The 21,485-nt window shown below is 44.3% G+C and overlaps 1 protein-coding gene across 3 annotated transcripts in view; it reads left to right on the top strand.

The window, feature by feature from the left end:
- The window catches only part of ppox (protoporphyrinogen oxidase), a 139,194-nt gene that overhangs the window by 7,837 nt on the left and 109,872 nt on the right, over positions 1 to 21,485 (top strand). The window contains exons 2-3 of one of the 3 annotated variants that reach the window (XM_056285918.1): positions 5,436 to 5,524; positions 5,693 to 5,827. The exons of 1 other annotated variant lie outside the window; for it this stretch is intronic. In XM_056285918.1, the coding sequence (XP_056141893.1) occupies positions 5,441 to 5,524; positions 5,693 to 5,827 (219 nt within the window). In that variant the 5' untranslated portion in view covers positions 5,436 to 5,440. The remainder of the gene's footprint in view (positions 1 to 5,435; positions 5,525 to 5,692; positions 5,828 to 21,485) is intronic. One more of the 3 variants, XM_056285919.1, reaches the window with a different exon arrangement.

The following is a 21,485-nucleotide window of genomic DNA, read 5'->3' as shown; positions in this document are numbered from 1 at the left end:
CAGTCAAGTCTGCCCAGCCCCACGACCCCTTCCAATAAGGAGCGGGAGTGTTATTTTTGCCATTGTGTAGGTCACATAAAACCAGACTGCCCAATTTTAAAACAAAAGATGGCGCAGACCAAACGCGTAAAAGAGGTGTCATTAGTGACTACTCTTCCGGTGAGGGGTTGTGACTCACCAGTGAACCCTGTGTTTAAGCCGTTCCTATTGGACGGGAAGGTTTCTCTCTCGGGAGATGAGTCTGATCAGCGTTCGGTGCGCATTTTGCGCGACACCGGAGCTGCCCAGTCTTTTATATTGTCTGGCGTGTTACCGTTTTCTGAGGGCTCCTCATGTGGGTCTAGTGTGTTGGTGCAGAGTTTTGAAATGGGGTACAAGTCTGTGCCTCTTCACCAGATACACTTATCCTGCAGTTTAGCCAGTGGTATTCACAAGGTGGGTGTGCGCTTCTCGCTACCATTGAAAGGTGTTTCATTCTTTTTAGGTAATGACATTGCGGGTGGCAGGGTAGCTCCGGTTGTGGAGGTTCTAGATCACCCAGTTGTTCTGCAGCCAGATACGCTGGCTCAAAACTTTTCTTATTTGTGCAGTCACTCGTGCACAGGCACGGAGATTGCCTGACATTGACTTAGCCGACACCGTATTCTCTCCGGTGTTCTCTGAGGGGACTGTCTCCCCCCTAGTGCCTTCTCTGGATGTTTTCGAGAAGAGTGTTAAATGTAAAAATGAGTCCGAGTGCGTTAAATCCCCTCCCGAGTCACAGTCTCTACCAATGACGAGGGAAAACCTCATTATAGCTCAGAAGGCAGATAATGGCCTCTCTAAATGTTTTGCCACGACTCGTACTCCAGAGACGGCTAAAACGAAAGAGGTGGTTTATTTTATGGAGGATGACCTTCTGATGCGGAGGTGGGCTTTGCGCTCAGATTGTGAATGGAGTGTTGTGTGCCAGGTCGTGGTGCCGGTTCCGTTCCGCCAGTCCATACTGTCCTTAGCGCATGACCATCTCTGGGCTGGACATTTGGGGGTAACGAAAACCTACGACCGGGTGTTAAAGCATTTCTTCTGGCCAGGGTTAAAAAAAGATGTGGCTAGGTTTTGTTGCACTTGCCATGATTGTCAGGTAACGGGGAAACCGAATCAAGTGATTCCACCTGCTCCCCTACATCCTATTCCAGCATTAGGGGAGCCTTTTGAGCATGTGTTGGTGGATTGTGTCGGTCCTCTCCCGAAGACCAAATCAGGTAACCAGTTCTTGCTCACAATAATGTGCGTTGCCACCCGATACTCGGAAGCTATTGCTATTAGGACGATCACCTCGCAGACGGTAGTAAGAGCCCTGATCAAGTTCTTTTCTACATTTGGGCTGCCGAAAATAGTACAAACTGATCTGGGTACTAACTTCCTATCAGGCATTTTTGAACAGGTAATGAAAACATTGTCCATTACGCACCGGGTATCCAGCGCTTACCATCCTCAGTCACAGGGCACGCTGGAGCGCTGGCATCAAACATTTAAGTCCTTCCTGTGCAAGTATTGTATGGAGACGGAGCGAGACTGGGACGAGGGGGTCCCATTGGCTTTATTTGCAGTGCGGGAGACCATACAAGAGTCCCTGGGTTTTAGTCCCGCGGAACTAGTAGTTGGCCATACTTTCCGGGGGCCTCTGAAGGTTTTGAAAGACCAGATTACGGGCGGGAGCTCGCCTGTTAAAAAGAATGTGCTGACCTATGTGAGTCGCTTTCGTGAGCGGCTGCATGAGGCCTGTCAAATGGCTAGGGAAAGTCTCTCTGATGCTCAAGTCGGTATGAAACGCAGGTTTGACAAGGGGGCCGTCCAGCGGTCATTGCAGGCCGGTGATGAAGTTTTGGTTTTGCTTCCAGTCCCTGGTTCTTCTCTACATGCTCGGTTCGCAGGTCCGTATCGCATTGACAGGAAATTGAGTGATACGTACTATGTAGTTAGAGCTCCCGATCGAAGACGGAAAGCCAGGGTCATTTGGACATGTTGAAGCGCTGCTGCGCTAGAGGTGATGGAGCATCCGAGACGTCTCCTGATGCGCAAAGTGGGCCTATGCCTGCTGCGGTGCTCACGACCGTCACTGCAGCGCCGACCGAGATCATATGCGCTCCTCTTCCCGAGTGGGATGAGGATGGCCTGGCGTTGAGTAAACTCCAGCAACAGACCCCTCGGCTGTGCAATTCGGAGATGTTGAGGGATCTGCCTTCTCTGATGCCTCATTTGAGTAATGAGCAGAAGTCTGACCTTGTTAGACTTATTTCTGATTTTCCCAGTCTATTTGGAGATGTGCCTACTCGCACTACGGTTCTGGAACATGACATAGATGTGGGTGGGAGATGGCCTATAAAACAACATCCGTACAGAGTGAATGTGGCGAAGAGAGCGCTGATGGAGAAGGAAGTGGCTTATTTATTAGAACATGATTTAGTCCAGCCTAGTACCAGCCCGTGGAGCTCTCCTTGTTTGCTGGCACCAAAACCTGACTCCACTGTTCGGTTTTGTACGGACTATCGTAAGGTAAACAAAATCACCGTCCCTGATTCTTTTCCCATGCCTCGGGTCGATGACTGTATTGATACGATAGGTTCCGCCTCCTATGTAACTAAACTGGATTTGTTGAAAGGCTATTGGCAAGTGCCACTTTCATCTCGAGCTGCGGGGATAAGTGCCTTTGTGACCCCTGACGCTTTTCTACAGTACTCGGTAATGGCATTTGGCATGAGAAATGCGCCCGCTACCTTTCAGCGGCTGGTGAATGTCGTTTTTGCGGGTGTGCCTAATTGCACCTCGTATTTGGATGATGTGGTGGTGTATTCGTCTGACTGGCCGGCCCATGTGTCTTCCTTGAAGACGGTTTTCCAGAGACTGGCTGATGCCTCTCTCACTCTCAATTTGGCAAAATGCGAGTTTGGGAAGGCAACAGTGACATATTTGGGTAAGCAGGTGGGAAGGGGTCAGGTGCGCCCTCTAGAGGACAAGGTTGCGGCTATAGCTGCGTTCCCTGTGCCAAGTACTAGGTGTGAGTTACGTCGGTTTTTGGGGATGTCAGGGTATTACAGGGGTTTCTGTCGGAACTTTTCGACAGTGGCAGCACTTCTGACTGATTTGACTAGTCCCTTGGTTCCGTTTGTATGGACTGATGAGTGCCAGTTAGCTTTCGAGAGCTGTAAGGCCCTCCTGTGCAGTGCCCCGGTTCTCAGTGCACCTGATTTCTCTACCCCTTTCTCTCTCGAGGTAGATGCCAGTTCCCTTGGAGCTGGTGCAGTTTTAACACAGATGGATGCGGATGGTCTGGTTCATCCCGTTGGTTACTTCTCCAAGAAGTTTAGCAGTTGCCAAAGGCACTACTCGACCATTGAACAGGAGACGTTGGTGCTGCTGCTGGCACTCCAGTTTTTTGAAGTGTACCTTAGCTCCAGTGCGGAGCCTGTGGTGGTCTTTACGGACCACAACCCTCTTGTCTTTTTGGATAAAATGTACAACCATAACCAGCGCTTAATGCGCTGGGCTGTTATGCTGCAAACATATAACCTTGTTATCCGGCACAAGAACGGCACTGACAATGTGTTTGCGGATGCCCTTTCTAGAGTTTAAGTTTTGGTTGTTGGATGGGCTGGTAGTGGAGGTAGGGTTGTTGGTGTCATCAGCCGTGGGCTGACTCTTTATGGGGGGGGAGTGTTACGTCCCGTATTGTTTTTGTGTTTAGTGTATGCAGGCCTGCATGTTGTATGGCTGTGTTGCTGTGCCCTGGTGTGTTGTGGTTTTGTCTCCTCCTTGTGTCCCCATAATTCCCTTTCTTACAGAAGCTGCAGCTTGGATCCCCTGTCTATCAACACACCTGTTCCGTATCACCAATTAGCCACGCCCTGCTCCTCCTCCTATATATAGTCCTAGCTTTTCCATTGTTCCCTCTCATTCTCCTGGGTAGTGGCAGTATCAGGAGGCGAGCGGTTGGTTGGTTGGGTTTTGTGTTTGTCTTGTTTTTGATTGTTTAAGATTGAGTTAGTTTACCTCTGATGAGCCTATGTTTGTTTGTTGGTTAGTTTTTCTTTGTTTCTTTTCTTGTTTAAGCTCATAGGGGACATTTGGGTAAGTTGGTAAGTTTAGACACCATGGGGTCTATATTTACTTTACATGTAGTTTGTTTATGTTATTCTTCATTAGTTTAGCGGTGGGCACCAACCCATGTATTTAGGGGTGCTTGACGCCTGTTAAGGGGGGAGAGGTTTTCTTTTCAGTTTATAGTTCATTTGGTGCCACTGATTAGCGCCCTATGTCCCTGTGTTGCTGTGTTTTGGTATTAAATATTTCTTAAGTTGTGGTTCTTCCTGCTTACGTTGTGGTTCTTCCTGCTTAAGTTGTGGTTTTGTGAGACTGCAACCACATTTGGTTTGTTCTGTTGTGATAAATGTTGCGCCTTGGTCCTCTGGCCACTAGGGGGCGTAACAGTGACCAAAACAATACTCAACACAGAATCACAGGAGTCCCTTGGATGATTAAGCAATAATTAAGTTATTTCATGGCCAGTTATAAAGGTTTCAACTTTTTTTTTATTTATGGGAATCATGTTTTTTAGTCTGTTTGGTAGTTAAAAACTACAGTAACCATGAGCCTCAATGGTTGTTACTATGGATAATCCACCACTCCTTTACAGAATAATGCAAAGGAAAGTACTACAATGCAGTTCTGACCAGTGCCGGCAGTCAGGAACAAAACAATACATAATTCTTGTTGTATTGGTTAAAATTACTGCTGAATTATTTCATGCGAAGAATTTAGGTAGCTATAAAGCTTCACCAGCACGGGCAACAGGATTTTACGGTTCATGATTGGATGTATCTTAAACGCAGTGCACACTGGGACTCAATAGTTGACTAATCTGTTATGTAAACAGTCTAGTATCTTTAACCTTTTTTCAAGAAACCTGAGTTTTTTCAGTGCAAGTGTTACATTTTTATATTAATGATTCAACTGGGAGAGTTTTTTGGCTATCCAACTGTTAAAAGTACTTGAACGGCCAGTCACACATTGTCAATGGGAAAATTTAATGGGATTTTTTTTTCTACTTACATCCAAGGCCCCCTGAAGTAACTCTGCCCACTTCTCCACTCTATAGGATGACATAAAAGATGATATTGTGCTAGATGTCAGTTTGCGGGACACTTCTGACTAGGGTCTGATAAAGGAACCGTCGTACGTTATCTGCAGACATCATGGGACCACCCTGACATGACTCAGTTCATTCACAGCACGGATGTATACTCTACTACACTCTGCTGCACTCCCATCTTTCTTGTTAATCTACCCTTTTCTTTTTCTTTTAAATCGGGATTTTTTTTTCTTTTATGTGGACGTATCTACTCTAATCTTTTTTGTTTCAGACTTGTTTATGAAATTTTGTTCTGTGTGGGCAGATTGAATGAAGACGGTAGCAGTATTAGGAGGGGGTATTGGGGGGCTTGCAGCATCTTACTACCTTACCAAGAGTGCTCAGGTTACCAAGGTAATGCAAATATTCACAATCTTTACGTTTATTATTTGTTTGATATTTGTATTCATTGTATCTTTGCATTTCCATTTGTATTCTTTTTCACCCAAGCCCATACAGGGATATCTTTCTCTGTTAGTTACAAGTAAAAGAGTCTGACTCTTTCTGTATTCCTTTTTAAAGGTGGTTGTGTTGGAGTCCAGCAGTCGGTATGGTGGTTGGTTGTGTACTACCAGGAGGTCAGATGGGGCAGTGTTTGAACATGGACCCAGAGGGATACGACCTGCTGGGACAGTAGGATACAATACGCTTAATATGGTAGGCTATACAAGTGTAATCTACAAGTATGAAGAGTTGCTTGAACATTTGGAAAAGTAACCTGCAAAAGGGGTGCGGCAACATGCTTCTATTGAAACAGTTTTCCTTTACTAATCTCATAAAACAAAATTCTTTCCCTAGGTAGTAGTTTAGAAAAAACATGCATATAATGTATGCTCGTAGGCAAAAAAGACAATATTCCCCCTGCAAACACTTGGTCAGTGCTGCCTTCACTTCACAATGGGAGTGACACATTTAAACTGTTCTGAAACTTCAAAAGTGATAAAGCACTGTATTTATTTGATTTTACTCTCTGTAGCATGAAAGTGTCTATTCAGTGTTTGTGTGATTGATACGTTATTAGGGGGACAACCAGGGTCAGTCACTGAAAGTGCATAGGCACCCAGTTGTAATTCTTCCATTCATTATTATTGTTACTATTGTTGTTATTGTTATTGCTGTTATTTTATTGATTGATTGATTGACTGATTGATTGATTGATTGATTGGTGCTTGGCCCCCTATTTTTTTCCATTGTGTTTCTTCTTCTTCTTCTTCTTTTGTCACTTTGAGCTCAGTTTTCACAAGGTTGCCATATTTGAAAACTCTTGACATTTGGTAGCCTTGTCAGGTTGGTGGGCACTTAGAGATAGACCAAGGCCCAGGTGATTGGTAACCTAGTTGTTGATATAGTCACAGGAAGAAATTTTACAGTTTCAAAAACTTCACAGCCACCCTGTTTGACCTTAAGTGCGCAAAACTTTTTTACACATGCAGTCAGTCATACTGAACAGTTTTGTTTATAGAACCCCTTAAAGTCTGCCTTATTGGATTTTACGCCTTCTTTTTTGTATTCCTCATTGGTCTTCCATCACTTGGTCTGATTTTAGCCTCCTTTGGCATTTGTCATATAGAGATAATCATCTATAAAATAAAATAAAAGTGATATCTGGGAAGATTGCTGTGATATTGTAGCAAATAATGAAAAAATGCGTGGCCTAAAACAAAAATGCTTCAACTATGTGACAGTGGGAATGAGCTAAAAAATGGAGAGGGAGATCCAGAGATTGGAGTGGGACATCGAGCAGACCCTTTGGCTCTTAGAAAACCCAGCATGGCAAAAGACGGAGGCTGCCAGAGATGGAAGTTTTCCAGCTCAACCTTATGGCTCCACTGTACCACGGCGCCACCGTCCCCTGAAGACCTGGAGGACCACCACCGGGGAGCGAACGCTTCTCGCCACCATTGATCGCCCCCTGGAGGCCAGGAGGACCAGCGCCGGGGAATGCATGCTGCCTGCTGCTGTCGGTCACCCCCTAGTGAGCAGCAGAGATACGGTGCCTAGAACACCAACCAAGCTGCCAAAGTACAATGGCATGAGACCGCTAGAGCCATACCTCTCACAAGTGCTCCATCCATTGTGCCATGCCACTAGTTGGACTTAAGAGAGGTACGGCTCTAGCTGTGTCATCCCGTTGTACTTGGGCAGCTTGGCTGGTGTTCTACATGCAGCATTCCTCCCGGACGCTACGAGGCAGTCGATGGTGGCGGGCAGCTGGCACTCCCCTGTATTGGCGCTCCTGGTCTCTTGGGGACAGTCGGCTGCAGCGGGCAGCATGCACTCCTAGGTGCTGGTACTCGTGGCCTCTAGGGGGCAGTGGAGCTGTGGTGCATTGGCGCCATCAGGGTGGGCTGGAAAACTTCCATCTCTGGCGGGCTTCGTCTTTGGCCACACCAAATTTTCCAAATGCCGACAGGTATTCTCATTGGCCCGCTCCAGTCTCTTGATCTCCCTCTCCATTCTTCAGCTCAATCCTATTTCTGACACCAATGTAGCGAGTTTGCATGGAGAATGAGAGACAGAAACTCCCATGTCCAATACACCGCATGACCTCGAGAGTGCTGTTTAATTGAAACACCATCAGAACCGAACAGAACTGACGAGAAAGGAGGAGGCAAGGATTTAGTTTGAATGGCAGCTCCTGTGTCCCATACACCGCATGACCCCAGGAGTGCTCCTCTATTTTGCCCCTCCCCAATGGTCACCAAATAATGGCTTCCCATAACAGTGTAACTATTGTTATGTTATTGTTATTATTGTTATGAAACTTTGTAGAGCTATTTATTGATGTCAGATGTGTGCAAAAGGATTACATTATATCAGGAATCAGGAACGCTTTATTTGTCATTTTATGAAATGAAACATCGTTTCTCCCAGCCCACAGCAGTGAAACACAAAGAGAAAAACCAATATCCAAAACTACAAGAACACACATATCTTTCCATAGGCGACTGCCACAAATGCCAGAAATATATATCTCATAAATGGATTGACCAAATATCTTGAAATTTGTTAAACATTACTGGACCAAAGTCCATTCATTGCAATAATACATAGGATCTGATGCCAAATCCTTTGTGCTGATATTTAGGGGGCTACACACGGATAATCCGCTGTGGCGACCCCTAACTGGAGCAGCTGAAAGTAGTAGTAGTAGACACACCTACCTAATTCAACACACCAATAGGGAAACATTTAACCAAACACACACACACACACACACACACACACACACACACACACACACACACACACACACACATGCATACTTGGGGCAGCAGTGGCTTGGAGGCTCGGAGGTAGAACAGGTCGTCTGGAGGGTTGCTGGTTTGATCCTCATTTCCTCCTTGCAAAATGTTGAAGTGTCCTTGAGCAAGATACCTAACCGCTCCTGATGAGCTGGTCATTACCTTGTGTGTGTGTGTGTGTGTGGGTGGGTGCGTGCATTGGTCACTGTGTGGCATTCATTGATTGTAAAGCATTTGCAGTGGCTGTTGCAGCTAGAAAAAGCGCTGTATGAATGTAATCCATGTGCAGAAATGTCCCTGCATTTAAAGGGAGGACATCAGGCAGTACCTTCATACATCTCCATAAAAATGGTTCCAAATTGCTTAGTTGGCTGCCAAACTCTTGATATTAACAACTGTAAGTTACTGGGACCGCTTACACTGCTGGCTTGTATAACAGCCCACCTAACAGGTGAGAAACCCGATGTTTTGTCCTTATTCTTGATATTAACAACTGTAAGCTAATGGGACCACTTACACCACTGGCTTTTAACAGCCTGCTCAGCAGGTATGAAACCAGATGCAACCCAGTATTTAACTGGGTTCATCAATAATGGGGTGCCTTCCACCCAAGATGTTTCGTTGAATTAGGCCCAGACACCTCCAGAATGCTTCTCAGTGAGTTGTAGTAGTACAAACCCCAATTCCAATGAAGTTGGGACGTTGTATAAAACGTAAATAAAAACAGAATACAATGATTTGCAAATCCTTTTCGACCTACATTCAATTGAATACACTACAAAGACAAGATATTTAATGTTCAAACTGATAAACTTTATTGTTTTTTTGCAAATATTCACTCATTTTGAATTTGATACCTGCAACACGTTCCAAAGAAGCTGGGACGGGCATGTTTACCACTGTGTTACATCACCTTTCCTTTTAACAACACTCATTAAGCGTTAAGGAACTGAGGACACTAATTGTTGAAGCTTTGTAGGTGGAATTCTTTCCCATTCTTGCTTGATGTACAACTTCAGTTGCTCAACAGTCCGGGGTCTCTGTTGTCATATTTTGCACTTCATAATGCGCCACACATTTTCAATGGGAGACAGGTCTGGACTGCAGACAGGCCAGTCTAGTACCCGCACTCTTTTACTACGAAGCCACGCTGTTGTTACACGTGCAGAATGTGGCTTGGCATTGTCTTGCTGAAATAAGCAGGGACGTCCCTGAAAAAGACGTCGCTTGGATGGCAGCATATGTTGCTCCAAAACCTGCATGTACCTTTCAGCATTAATGGTGCTTTCACAGATGTGCAAGTTACCCATGATGCCATGGGCACTAACACACCCCCATACCATCACAGATGCTGGCTTTTGAACTTTGCGCTGATAACAATCTGGGTGGTCCTTTTCATCTTTAGCGTGGAGGACACGACGTCCATGATTTCCAAAAACAATTTGAAATGTGGACTCGTCAGATCACAGCACACTTTTCCACTTTGTGTCAGTCCATCTCAGATGAGCTCGGGCCCAGAGAAGCTGGCGGCGTTTCTGGGTGTTGTTGATATATGGCTTTCGCTTTGCATGGTAGAGTTTTAATTTGCACTTGTAGATGTAGCGACGAACTGTGTTGACTGACAGTGGTTTTCCGAAGTGTTCCTGAGCCCACGTGGTAATATCCTTTACAGAATGATGTTGGTTTTCAATGCAGTGCCGCCTGAGGGGTCGAAGGTCACGGGCATTCAATGTTGGTTTTCAGCCTTGACGCTTATGTGCAGAGATTTTTCTTGATTCTCTGAATCTTTTGATGATATTATGGACTGTAGATGATGAAATCCCTAAATTCCTTGCAATTGTACGTTGAGAAACGTTGTTCTTAAACTGTTGGTCTAGTTGCTCACGCAGTTGTTCACAAGGTGGTGAACCTCGCCCCACCCTTGCTTGTGAACGACTGAGCTTTTCAGGGATGCTCCTTTTATACCCAATCATGACACTCACCTGTTTCAAATTAACCTGTTCACCTGTGGAATGTTCCAAACAGGTGTTTTTTGAGCATTCCTCAACTTTCCCAGTCTTTTGTTGCCCCTGTCCCAGCTTTTTTGGAATGTGTTGCAGGCATCAAATTCAAAATGAGTGAATATTTGCGAAAAAAAAAACAATAAAGTTTATCAGTTTGAAAATTAAATATCTTGTCTTTGTAGTGTATTCAATTGAATATAGGTCGAAAAGGATTTGCAAATCATTGTATTCTGTTTTTATTCATGTTTTACACAACATCCCAACTTCATTGGAATTGGGGTTTGTAGTTGTAGTTCTAGTTGTAGTTGTAGTTGTAGTGTCTCAGACCTGCCCCCCATAACTGCATCCAACACCTTCTGCCTACACCTAACCTGCAAGAACAACTTCTTAACAACTATTCCCCAAACCAACTCAGTATCAGGGACCCCCTCAAATGCCAGAAATGTTATATGGCACAAATGGAGGGACCAAGTGTCGTGAAATGTGTTGCACATGCTGTAGGGCTAAGTATTATTCAGCGTTCCACATGTGGTTAAAATTACTTCCAGTGGGCATGACCAGTGACATTGCAACTTATAACTGAGCTTGTGACAAGACGATCTCTACTGACGTCACCAGAAAACCTATTTAGCACCTTCTCATCACATGTAGTAACAATTGATGAAAGTATGGTTAAATAAGCGGCAGTATGAACCACATTTCGTTAGACAACTATTGTTTTGTTGGCCACTGAAAGATGTAGAAACTCCATTTAACTTTGTAAATACTCATTATGGCATATTAATCAACTGCGTAGCATTTCATAATGAAAGCTTTCATAGTTGATGAATTATAAAAATACATTGATGGATCAGGCCAGGACATTTTTGGTTTCTCACATAAAGGAATTACGGTAATGTAAAGCATCATTTCAAGTGTGTCTCTTGGGATTGTTACAGTGTACTTGGATGTGAGAGATGGAGTGAGAGAGAGACAACACAGGTTCAGTCATGAGCCCACTACCCTGAACTGACGTGAACTGCAATACATGTCACCATTTTAACATTTTTGCTTAGCCCTCTTAATTGCTGCTTGCTGAAGCTGATGATTGCTTATGGCATGAAACAGGCTTGTACTGTCTCATGAAGAATTTACTTGACTCACTGGATTATATACCCACACACACACACACACATCCTGCGCATCGTATTTTTCATAAATTTTATAATTGTGTTATCTTCTTTCAATGTTGTATTGTGTAAATTGCGTAAACACAACATCCATTGCAAGTTGTCTGTCTTGGGAGAGAGATCCCTCCTCTGTTGCTCTCCCTGAGGTTTCTTCCTATTTTTTCTCCCTGTTAAAGGGTTTTTTTTTTTAGGGAGTTGTTCCTTATCTGATGAGAGGGTCTAAGGACAGGATGTTGTGTTGATGTTAAGCCCACTGAGGCAAAGTTGTAATTTGTGATATTGGGCTATACAAATAAAATTGATTTGATTTATATATATATAACCACTAACTTTTACAAATTAAAACCTGAGCAATACGGCGACCTCCTAAAAAATAACGTCACAAAATCCTACAAGAGGGCTGCAGAGATCGCCGAAAGAGAGGTAATGATGAAAGACAAAAAAAATCGCCTCAGACCTAAAATTGGACAACCACATTGATGTCACTGCTCAGAACCAAGCCTTTATCGCCCTGAAGGACCACAAACCAAACTTTTAAAATAAGTCAACATGCAGACTGATCAACCCCACCAAACCGGAAATCGGAAAGATAAGTAAAAAAAAAAAATCATTGAAAACATGAACGATCAAATTTTGAAAAAAGTCCTCATAAACCAATGGAAAAACATGGACCAAGTATTAGAATGGTTTAAGAACACAGATGACAAGAAGAACTGCAAATTCATATATTTTGATATCTGCGAGTTCTACCCCTTCATAAGCAAAGAGTTACTATCCAAAGCCATTGATTTTGCCGCAAAACCCACAGTGATATCTGAGCAACACAGAGACATTATATACCTGGTGAAGGAATCACTTTTGTACCACAATGGAAACCCATGGCAGAAAAAAGGCAATAACAAATTTGATGTAACCATGGGCAGCTTCGACGGGGCAGAAACGTGTGAACTAATTGGAATATATTTGTTATCTCAACTACAAGACCGAGACGTCAGTGTTGGACTCTATAGGGATGATGGGCTAGCAATTTGCAGCAAAACACCAAGAGAGGTTGAGCAAATTAAGAAAACAATCTGCAAAATATTCTCAAACAATAGGCTAAAAATCACTATTGAAGCAAACAAAAAACAAATTGACTTTCTGGACATCTCAATGGACATTAGATTAGGAACGGCACATACTACAAGCCGTACATTAAGCCCAATGACACGCTGCAGTATGTCCATAGAGAAAGCAACCACCCACCCTGCATCTTGAAGAACATCCCAGAAAGCAATAATAGAAGACTCTCAAAATTATCATCTAATGAGTCCATCTTCAATGAAGCTACAACCTCACACCAAGATGCGTTACAAACGAGCGGCTACAATTTTAAGCTCAAGTACAACCCACCATTAAACACTGACTGCCAGGAAATCAACAAATGTAGCAGAAAATGAAACATCACCTAGTACAACCTACCCTACAGTGACACCGTGGCCACAAACATTGGTAAGCAGTTTTTTTTTTAACTTTTGGATAAGTGCTTTACCCGGGACCATCAACTGAGGAAGATATTCAGTAAGAATGTCATCAGAATTAGTTACAGCTGCATGACTGCATGACTGTTACGGACTAGTCGAGTCTAGGGGTTAAGAGTTAGACACGCATTACTAGTCCTAACCTGGATTGTGTAGAAAAGATGGAAACGAGGGAAAAAACAAGAAGAAGGACTGATCTCCAAGACGAGAGAAATAGCGGAGGTGGGTCTAGCTTACTGAGGTAGCAGGCTAGCAGTTAGCAGGTCCCTCCAACAAGGCCTCGGCCGTGTGGGTCTCGGCTTCCGCAAGTGGCGGACACTGACTTGGTAGTTTAGTTCAGTTTAGGTTGATAGTGGATGGATCAAAAATAAAAGAAACTTGGTTTTCTTCAAAGTCCTTCAAAGCTGGAATGGTGCGAACCTGTACCATGTTTTCAAAGTGACGTATCCTGAGGCGTTTATGCAACCTCCCGCCATTAACAAACTCCAGGAGATGCACACGCACCTCACAGTGACATCCTCTTATAAACCCCGCTTAACCACACCTCCAATCATTTCTCAATGAAAACCAGTCCAAGTAAGTAAGAAAAGAGGGAAAAGGGCAGCTATAACCAGGGGTTAAAGTGGGATTTGGTAAGTGGGGGATCTCTGTATTAGAAAGGTGGGCAAAAGTGCGGGAGTGATAGCATTGTTAGCTAATAATAGCTACCGGTAGCTAACTTTTGCTAGCTAGCTAGTTATTTGAATGAAAATATTGCATGGCCAGAGCTAAGGTTGGACAAACATAACTAGCTAGCTACCGGTAACGTTACCGGACGCTACCGATAGTTAGCTTGCCTAGCAGCATTCAAACAACTAGCCAGCAACATCAGCAACTAGCTAGCAACGTTACCGGGTGGAAGATAGCTAGTTAGCTAGCTAGCTAACGTTACGTTCGCTAACGTTAGTTGCTTGAATGAAAACCACAGCAGAGCTAGACAAAACTATTGGAAATACACTGAAGATACTCACTCTTTATGCCCCCCAATCCAAGATAATAGTGCAGGTAGCAGGTTGACGCTCTCTCGAGTCTTGTCTGCCTGGTGCGGTGAACTGACCCTGACCCGTGAGTGTGAAGCCAGTCTCTTTTGATGTCAAGTCTGGTGAAGCCAGACAGCAGGCAGGTGTGGGTCACGTGAGGACGCGATATCATTCAAACTTTTAGAAAAAGGAAAGTAGTATAAAAATTGAAGAACGACTTTATTTGCGATTTATTTTGTAATGCTTGTGAATTGGCTGCATCATGTTTTTTGTTTTAAATTTTACTGTGACAAAAAGGTTGAAATTACTCCTGTCTACAGAGTGCCGGATCTCACCTCCGGTTGACTTGGGGGAGGAGGGGAAGTGCCGGTGTCGGGATCCGGGTAGCTCCGGCCCACTTTAATCACTGGCTATAACCCCTATCACTTCTAACATTCCTCCCCCCTTACCAAAAAAAAAATCCTAAAACAACAACAACAAGACTGTGTACAATTATAATCTAATTCGTTTTTTGTTTTGTTTTTTACTCCACTGATTCAAGTGCATTACTATCAACAATGTGCTCCCAAACTTTTCAATAATACCCAAACCATATGTTCATCCCCTTGACAGGGTGTCCCGATAACATTTTCTCTGCCTGGCAAATGCACTACCGTCAGGTTATATGGTTGTAAAATTAAACTCCAACGGAACACTCTCTGACTGGATGTTTTGAACTTTGACAGGAACATAAGTGGGTTGTGATCAGTGAGGACTACCAGATCAGTTCCAGCACTAGAGACATAGTACACCTCAAAGTCTTGGACTGCTAGGACAAGAGCCAGGGCCTCCTTCTCGATGGTGGAATATCGCCTCTGATCGTGATTCAGTTTCTTAGAGAAATATGCCTGTCTATTCCTGACCCATCAGTCTGTAGCAGTACCGCCCCCACGCCAACATCACAAGCATCCACTGCAAGCTTGAATGGGACAGAGAAGTCTGGAGCAACCAGCACCGGTTCACTGGCTAGAATAGCTTTAACCATTTCCAGCACTGTCTGACAATCCGCTGACCAGCTAAACTTAAGTCCCTTCTTTACACAGGTTTGTTAGTGGTGTTGTCACAACTGCGAAGTTGGGAACAAAACGCGTATAAAAGCCACACATGCCCAAAAGGCGCATTAGCTGGTGTTTTGTTTTCAGAACAAGCAGGTCTGAAATGGCTTGCACCTTGGCAGTCCTTGGTCTCACTGAACCTTGGCCCACCTGGTGCCCCAAATATGTGACTTGCCCCTTTCCAATCTCACATTTGGGCAAGTTGATTACTAACCCTGCTTGTTTAAAACGCTCAAACAGCTGTCTCATGTGGTCGATGTGATCAGACCATGAAGTGCTACAGCAAACCACATTATCCAGATATGTGACAGTGTTCTGCAGTCTGGAGGTTGCCAAATTCATTAACCTCTGAAAGGTTGCCGGTGTGTTTTTCATGCCAAACAGGAGAACCTGACAGCGATACAAACTCTCTTGCGTTACAAATGCAGAAACATCTTTTGCCCTTTCTGTCAACGGGACTTGCCAGTAGCCCTTTAACAACTCAAATTTCGGCACATACTGTGCATTGCCGATCTTATCAATACAGTCCTCCAGCCTGGGTATAGGATATGCATCTGTTTTAGTTACATTATTTACCTTTCGGTAATCAATGCAAGGACACACAGTTAAATCGGGCTTGAGAACAGAGACTAAGGGAGAACTCCATTCACATGAACCTTGCTCGATCAAACCAATTTCTTCCATGTAGAGCAACTCTAGTTTCACCTGAGCCCATTTTTTTGGGTTAATCCAGTATGGATGTTGTTTAATGGGGGTTGCCTCACCAATGGCTAAATCATGAGTTATTAAATTTGTTAAGCCAGGGGTATCTCTAAACAGAGGACTATACTGATCCACTAGATGTAATACATCCTCTTTCTGCTCTGTGGTGAGATGACTCAGTGACTCTCTGAGATTGGCCAGGGCATTGGAATTCTTAAGCCTAGCTGTAACTGGTTCAACTGACCCAACCCCATCATCCTCACTCTCCTCCTCTTCCACAGTAACCTGAGATGTGATACACACAGCAGATGGAGTGTCACCAGTATAATAAGGTTTCAAGAGATTGATGTGACATAGTCGTGATTTCTGTCTCTGGTCGGGTGTCTCAACAACTTAATTGCAATCACCCACCTTCTTGATAACCTTGTATGGACCGTAGACTTTCACCCCCAGCTTACCTCCACCCATGGGCAACAACACTAGAACGTGGTCTCCTGCTTTAAAGGTATGCTTCACTGCCTTTTTGTCATAGTGAGCCTTAATCTTTCCCTTAGCTGCTTCTAAGTTACTCCTGGCCAAGTCACAAGCTGCATGCAGCCAGTCCTTGAAGGACGCTACATACTCCAAAACCCCACCAGGAGCACCTTTCTGCAAAGTTGACTGCAAAAGCTGTTCTTTCACCATCTTCAGTGGCCCTCTCACTTGATGTCCATAAACCAGCTCAAAAGGGCTAAAACTTGTAGCCTCATTCACCGAGTCTCTGACAGCAAACAATAAAAATGGCATGGCTACATCCCAGTCATTTCAGCAACCAACACAATAGGTCTTAATCATAGACTTTAAAGTCTGATGGTACCTCTCGATTCTACCTTGGGACTGAGGATGATAGGCAGATGGCATAATTTGTTTAACTCCCAGCTTGTGCATCACTTCCTGGAATACACCAGAAGTGAAGTTGGACCCACGGTCATGCTGGACTTCTAGTGGTAAACCTACCCGAGAAAAGAAATGGAGCAGAGCCTCCACTATGACCTTGGTCTTAATTGATTTCCATGGCACCGCTTCTGGAAATCTGGTGGCAACATCCATAATAGTCAGGAGATACTCTTTCACTTTCTTAGTTTTTGGCAAAGGGCCAACACAATCAAGTACTCTTGAGAACGGTTCCTCCATAACAGGTAGAGGGCAGAGAGGAGCAACTGGAATTGTCTGGCTGGGCTTGCCCACAACCTGACAAGCATGACAGCTACGACAGTACAAAACCACGTCTTTATGCATTTTGGGCCAGTAGAAATGTCTACTGATTTTCTCTTGCCTTTTACAGATGCCTAAATGACCTGCCAAGGATACTTCATGGGCTAAACACAGGACTTCCTTCCTGAAGCTCTCATGCAACACAGTTTGAGTCATAACAGTCCACTGTTCATCTGCAGGATGATCACGAGGCCGCCATTTCCTCAACAAGACCTGATCTTGGAGAACGAAACCTTCAGCTACAGCCTTCATGTCCTCAGCATTATCAGCCGTCTGTCTTAATGGAGCTACAGAGGGATATTTTCCTTGCTCTGATATAGGGCTTCCCGAGAAAACTGGGAGCAGGGGGGCACCTTAGCTAGTCTAGCAAAAAAGGTATCAGCCAAACCACCAGACACTTCATCCTGCTTACTGAAATTTCCCTTTTCAGCAGCCAGAGCCTGAGCACGTGTCACCACACATGCCGTAAACACCTCCGGATGTTCTTTCTCCAAAGCCATGGTCTCAGGGACCTCACAAGGTGTCTCACTCACAACAGGTGTCACACAAACCGGAGTACCAGCCAAATCATTGCCCAGTCCAAAGGCAACTCCTTCAGTCGGCAAGGAAGGAACAATACCCACCGCTACCAGTCCATTTACAATGTTAGATGCCAGAAATACTTTGTACAGAGGGGCACTAACAAAACCACCTCCTAGCCCCTTCACTGGGGTAGAAGCTTTTAAATAGGTGACCGAATGTAGGTCTATGACACCCTGAACCATTAAGGACTGTGTGGTACCTGTGTCCCTCAAAATTGATATAGGGACCATTTCGCCATCAGGTGCACCAGAAACTGTTCCTTTTGACACAAAACCTTCAAACCCCTTCACTATTGAGGCAGGAAGGCAGGTTCAAACTGTCCACTTCACAGGAACTTATCTGAATCTGGGCTCTAATCAGTCCCACAATTTTCCCATTTCCATTTTTCCTCTTTAGACCGGGACAACTGGACTTTATATGGCCAGGTTTTCTGCAATAATGGCAGATGACATCTTTGTGGAAAAAATAAGGCTTCTTAGATCTTTTCCCTGGCCCTGGAGACTGAACAGAGGTGGGAGTAGATTCTGTCATGACATCCTCACCAGGCCTGTCAGTTGCAGCCTGCCTCCTATCCTGTCTGCCAAACTTCCCTTTCCATTACATTTCTCTGTGAGTTAACTTATAAGAATCTGCTGCCATAGCAGCTTTTCTTAACTCAGTAATGCCCATCTCATTTAGATGTATCTCCATATGCTGGGGTAAACTGGTTTTGAGCTGCTCCACCAGCATACGTTGCCACAATTCTTGAAAGGTGTGAGTGTTAGTGCTTGCTAACCACCTGTCAAACACAACCTCCTGTTGCCTAACCAAATCAAGGAAAGTTTCACTTGATTTACACTGCAGAGACCTGAACTTCTGTTGATAGACTTCTGGCACCACCTCATAGGCTGCCAGTACCACCTTCTGCACGATATCATAGTCTCTGCTGTTAGAAGCATCTAACACAGTATAAGCTTCCAGGGCTCTGCCCTCAAGCACACTCTGGATAAGCAACGTCCACCTATTCTCAGGCCATTCAAGCTCCTTGGCAATTTTCTCAAAAGCGTCAAAGAAAGAGCCCACATCATCAATTTTGACATGAGTCTCAAACAGCTAGAAAAATCAAAACAAGCTTCGTGCTTACGTTGTAAGTCAATGTTATTCACTTTAAGCTTCTCTTGCTCTAATGTCAGCTTTGCTAACTCAAGCTGAAACAGCCGATCGCCCTCTCTCTCTTGCTGTGCTCTTTCATGTACATGATCTTTTAGATGTAACACTGAAATCAGGGTCTCCACAATCTCTGGCTTTTTAGTCTCTGGAGTGACGTCTACCTCACAATATTGAGCTACTGCAAGCAAATCGTCCTTTTTAAGCTTATGCAACTCCTTGCACCCAAAATCACTCCCACAAAACTCCTCTACGTTGAATGTTGCCATGGTTATTGTTATCAAATTCTCTCAAAAAAAAAAGTTAGGCTAACCAAAAGAGACAAGACTCTCACAAAATTACCTCTAAGGTAACTATTACCAAATAACCTTACTGACAAAACATATAACCTGCAACAGGAGGTAGCTCATAAATCGAAATATACCCAGAAATTGGTATGAACAGACCACACACAGAGCGCTCACGACGTTACTCGAAGACCGAAAAACGATACACTGCCGTACACACCAGCAAAACACCTGCCACCATTACCCAAGTAGCTATCAGCTAACAAGCCAAACCAACCTGTTATCAACCTGCAGACCTATATCCCCGTTTTTAACCTCAACACACACGATAAATGCATTCACTAACTTCCCTTCTAGCTAGCTTAGTTTTACATACATACGCAACCATCTGTTTTAAGTGAGAAGTTAGCACCATCCAGCTATTCTGCACGTAGCTGTATGTCCGTGGCCTACTTCTAAACCTAGCAACATACGGCTTTTCCCAAGCTGAATCCAACTCAACTGTGCCTCTTCTCATAAACAGAATGCTTGGATGTCACTCGTTACTGACATCTAATCGCTAACCAGTTTTATCAAACATTAATATGCATTTAATCTTCAAATAAATCACGGACGAGCGCCCCAAATTATGTTATGGACTAGTTGGGTCTAGGGGTTAAGGGTTAGACATGCAATACTAGGCCGAACCTGGAGTGTGTAGAAAAGATGGAAACGAGGGAAAAACAAGAAGGACTGATTTCCAAGACGAGAGAAATTGCAGCGGTGGGCTAGCTTACCGAGGTAGCAGGCTAGCAGTTAGCAGGTCTCTCTGACAAGGCCTCGGCTGCATGGGTCTCGGCTTCCGCAAGTGGCAGACACCGTCTTGTTAGTTTAGTTCAGTTTAGGTTGATAGTGGATGGAGCCTCAAAAATAAAAGAAACTTGGTTTTCTTCAAAGTCCTTCAAAGCTGGAATGGTGTGAATCTGTACGGCGTTTTCAAAGTGGTGTATCCTGAGGCATTTATGCAACCTCCCGCCATCAACAGACTCCAGGAGACGCACATGCACCTCACAGTGACATCCTGTTATAAACCCTGCTTAACTACACCTCCGATCATTTCTCAATGAAAACCAGTCCAAGTAAATAAGAAAAGAGGGAAAAAGGCAGCTATAACCCCTATCACTTCTAACATTAATTAACATTCAACAAATAATATTGTCCCACAACACAAGAATCATGACCAAATTAATGACACCTTCATCACAAACGGACAGCCCCAACTGCAACTGCCGTTTGAACGACTCATGCCCCCTCGAAAGAAAATGCCAGACGAAAGGAGTTATCTACCAAGGTACGGTGACGAGAAATTACAACAGCAAAATAGAGACATACGTCGGTCTAACAGAGGGAACATTCAAAAAGAGGTTCAATGCACAAAAGTGTAGCTTTATGTGGGGTACGTGGGATTTAGTAGCCCCCATCTATTTTTTATTTTATATACTTACCTTCATTGACCACTCACTACTAGTAAAGAGGGAATTGTCTGCTGTGTTGTTGTGATAGCCGGTTCTCGCCACAGGAGGGCACTGCAGGTTAATTGCTTCTAGCCTGTGTGACGTAGTGCTGGCTCTCGCGGTGCACTCTGGGACATTCGGGTAGAGTCGTCAGATGAGTGTTGCCGTTCGTATAGTGAGCCATGCTCTGAAAACGTGTCCTCTGTAATGTCTATTTGACAGATGGAGTAAAACAACAAAAACACCAGCCCTTGTAAGTGTCATTCTTATCAAGTGTGCTACAAATATTGGTGCCGAAACCCGGGATCAGCGCCATTGCCACCATTGTCAGGAGAAGAAGTGGGGAGCGGAGTGAGAACACGTGACCAACAATGGAACTGGAGCTTGAGCAACTGCAAGACAGGCTGAGTGAGACCCTCCTGCAGTTAGGGCTGGACCAGTTAAAAGAGGTGTGTGTTATTGCTAAAGTCCCCACTGAAAACCAGACAAAGAGGCATGCGCTGATCAGAGTTATTAGTGAAACTGTGGATGAAGCAATTGAGAAGGAGGATGAAGAGGTAGCACGTCAGTTTCTGTCCAGACTAGTGGACCTCTCTAGTGAAATGAAGCAGAGAGGGGCGGAGTCACATACTGGTGCAGGTGCAGACAGTACTAACAAGGATGCTGCTGAATTGGCAAGCTTACATGAACAATATCAGGCCTTACAGTCCAGCTTTACTGCATCCACAAAAGCGCTTGAGGAAGAGATATCACGCCTCAGTGAGAAACTAAGTCTTAAAGAACCCAGTAGACCTAGTCAAC

Source organism: Lampris incognitus, chromosome 9 (genome assembly GCF_029633865.1).
Source record: "Lampris incognitus isolate fLamInc1 chromosome 9, fLamInc1.hap2, whole genome shotgun sequence".
In the NCBI taxonomy this organism is placed as follows: Eukaryota; Metazoa; Chordata; class Actinopteri; order Lampriformes; family Lampridae; genus Lampris; species Lampris incognitus.
The sequence above is the reverse complement of the archived record's forward strand: the minus strand, read 5'-3'. Positions and strand labels throughout refer to the sequence as shown.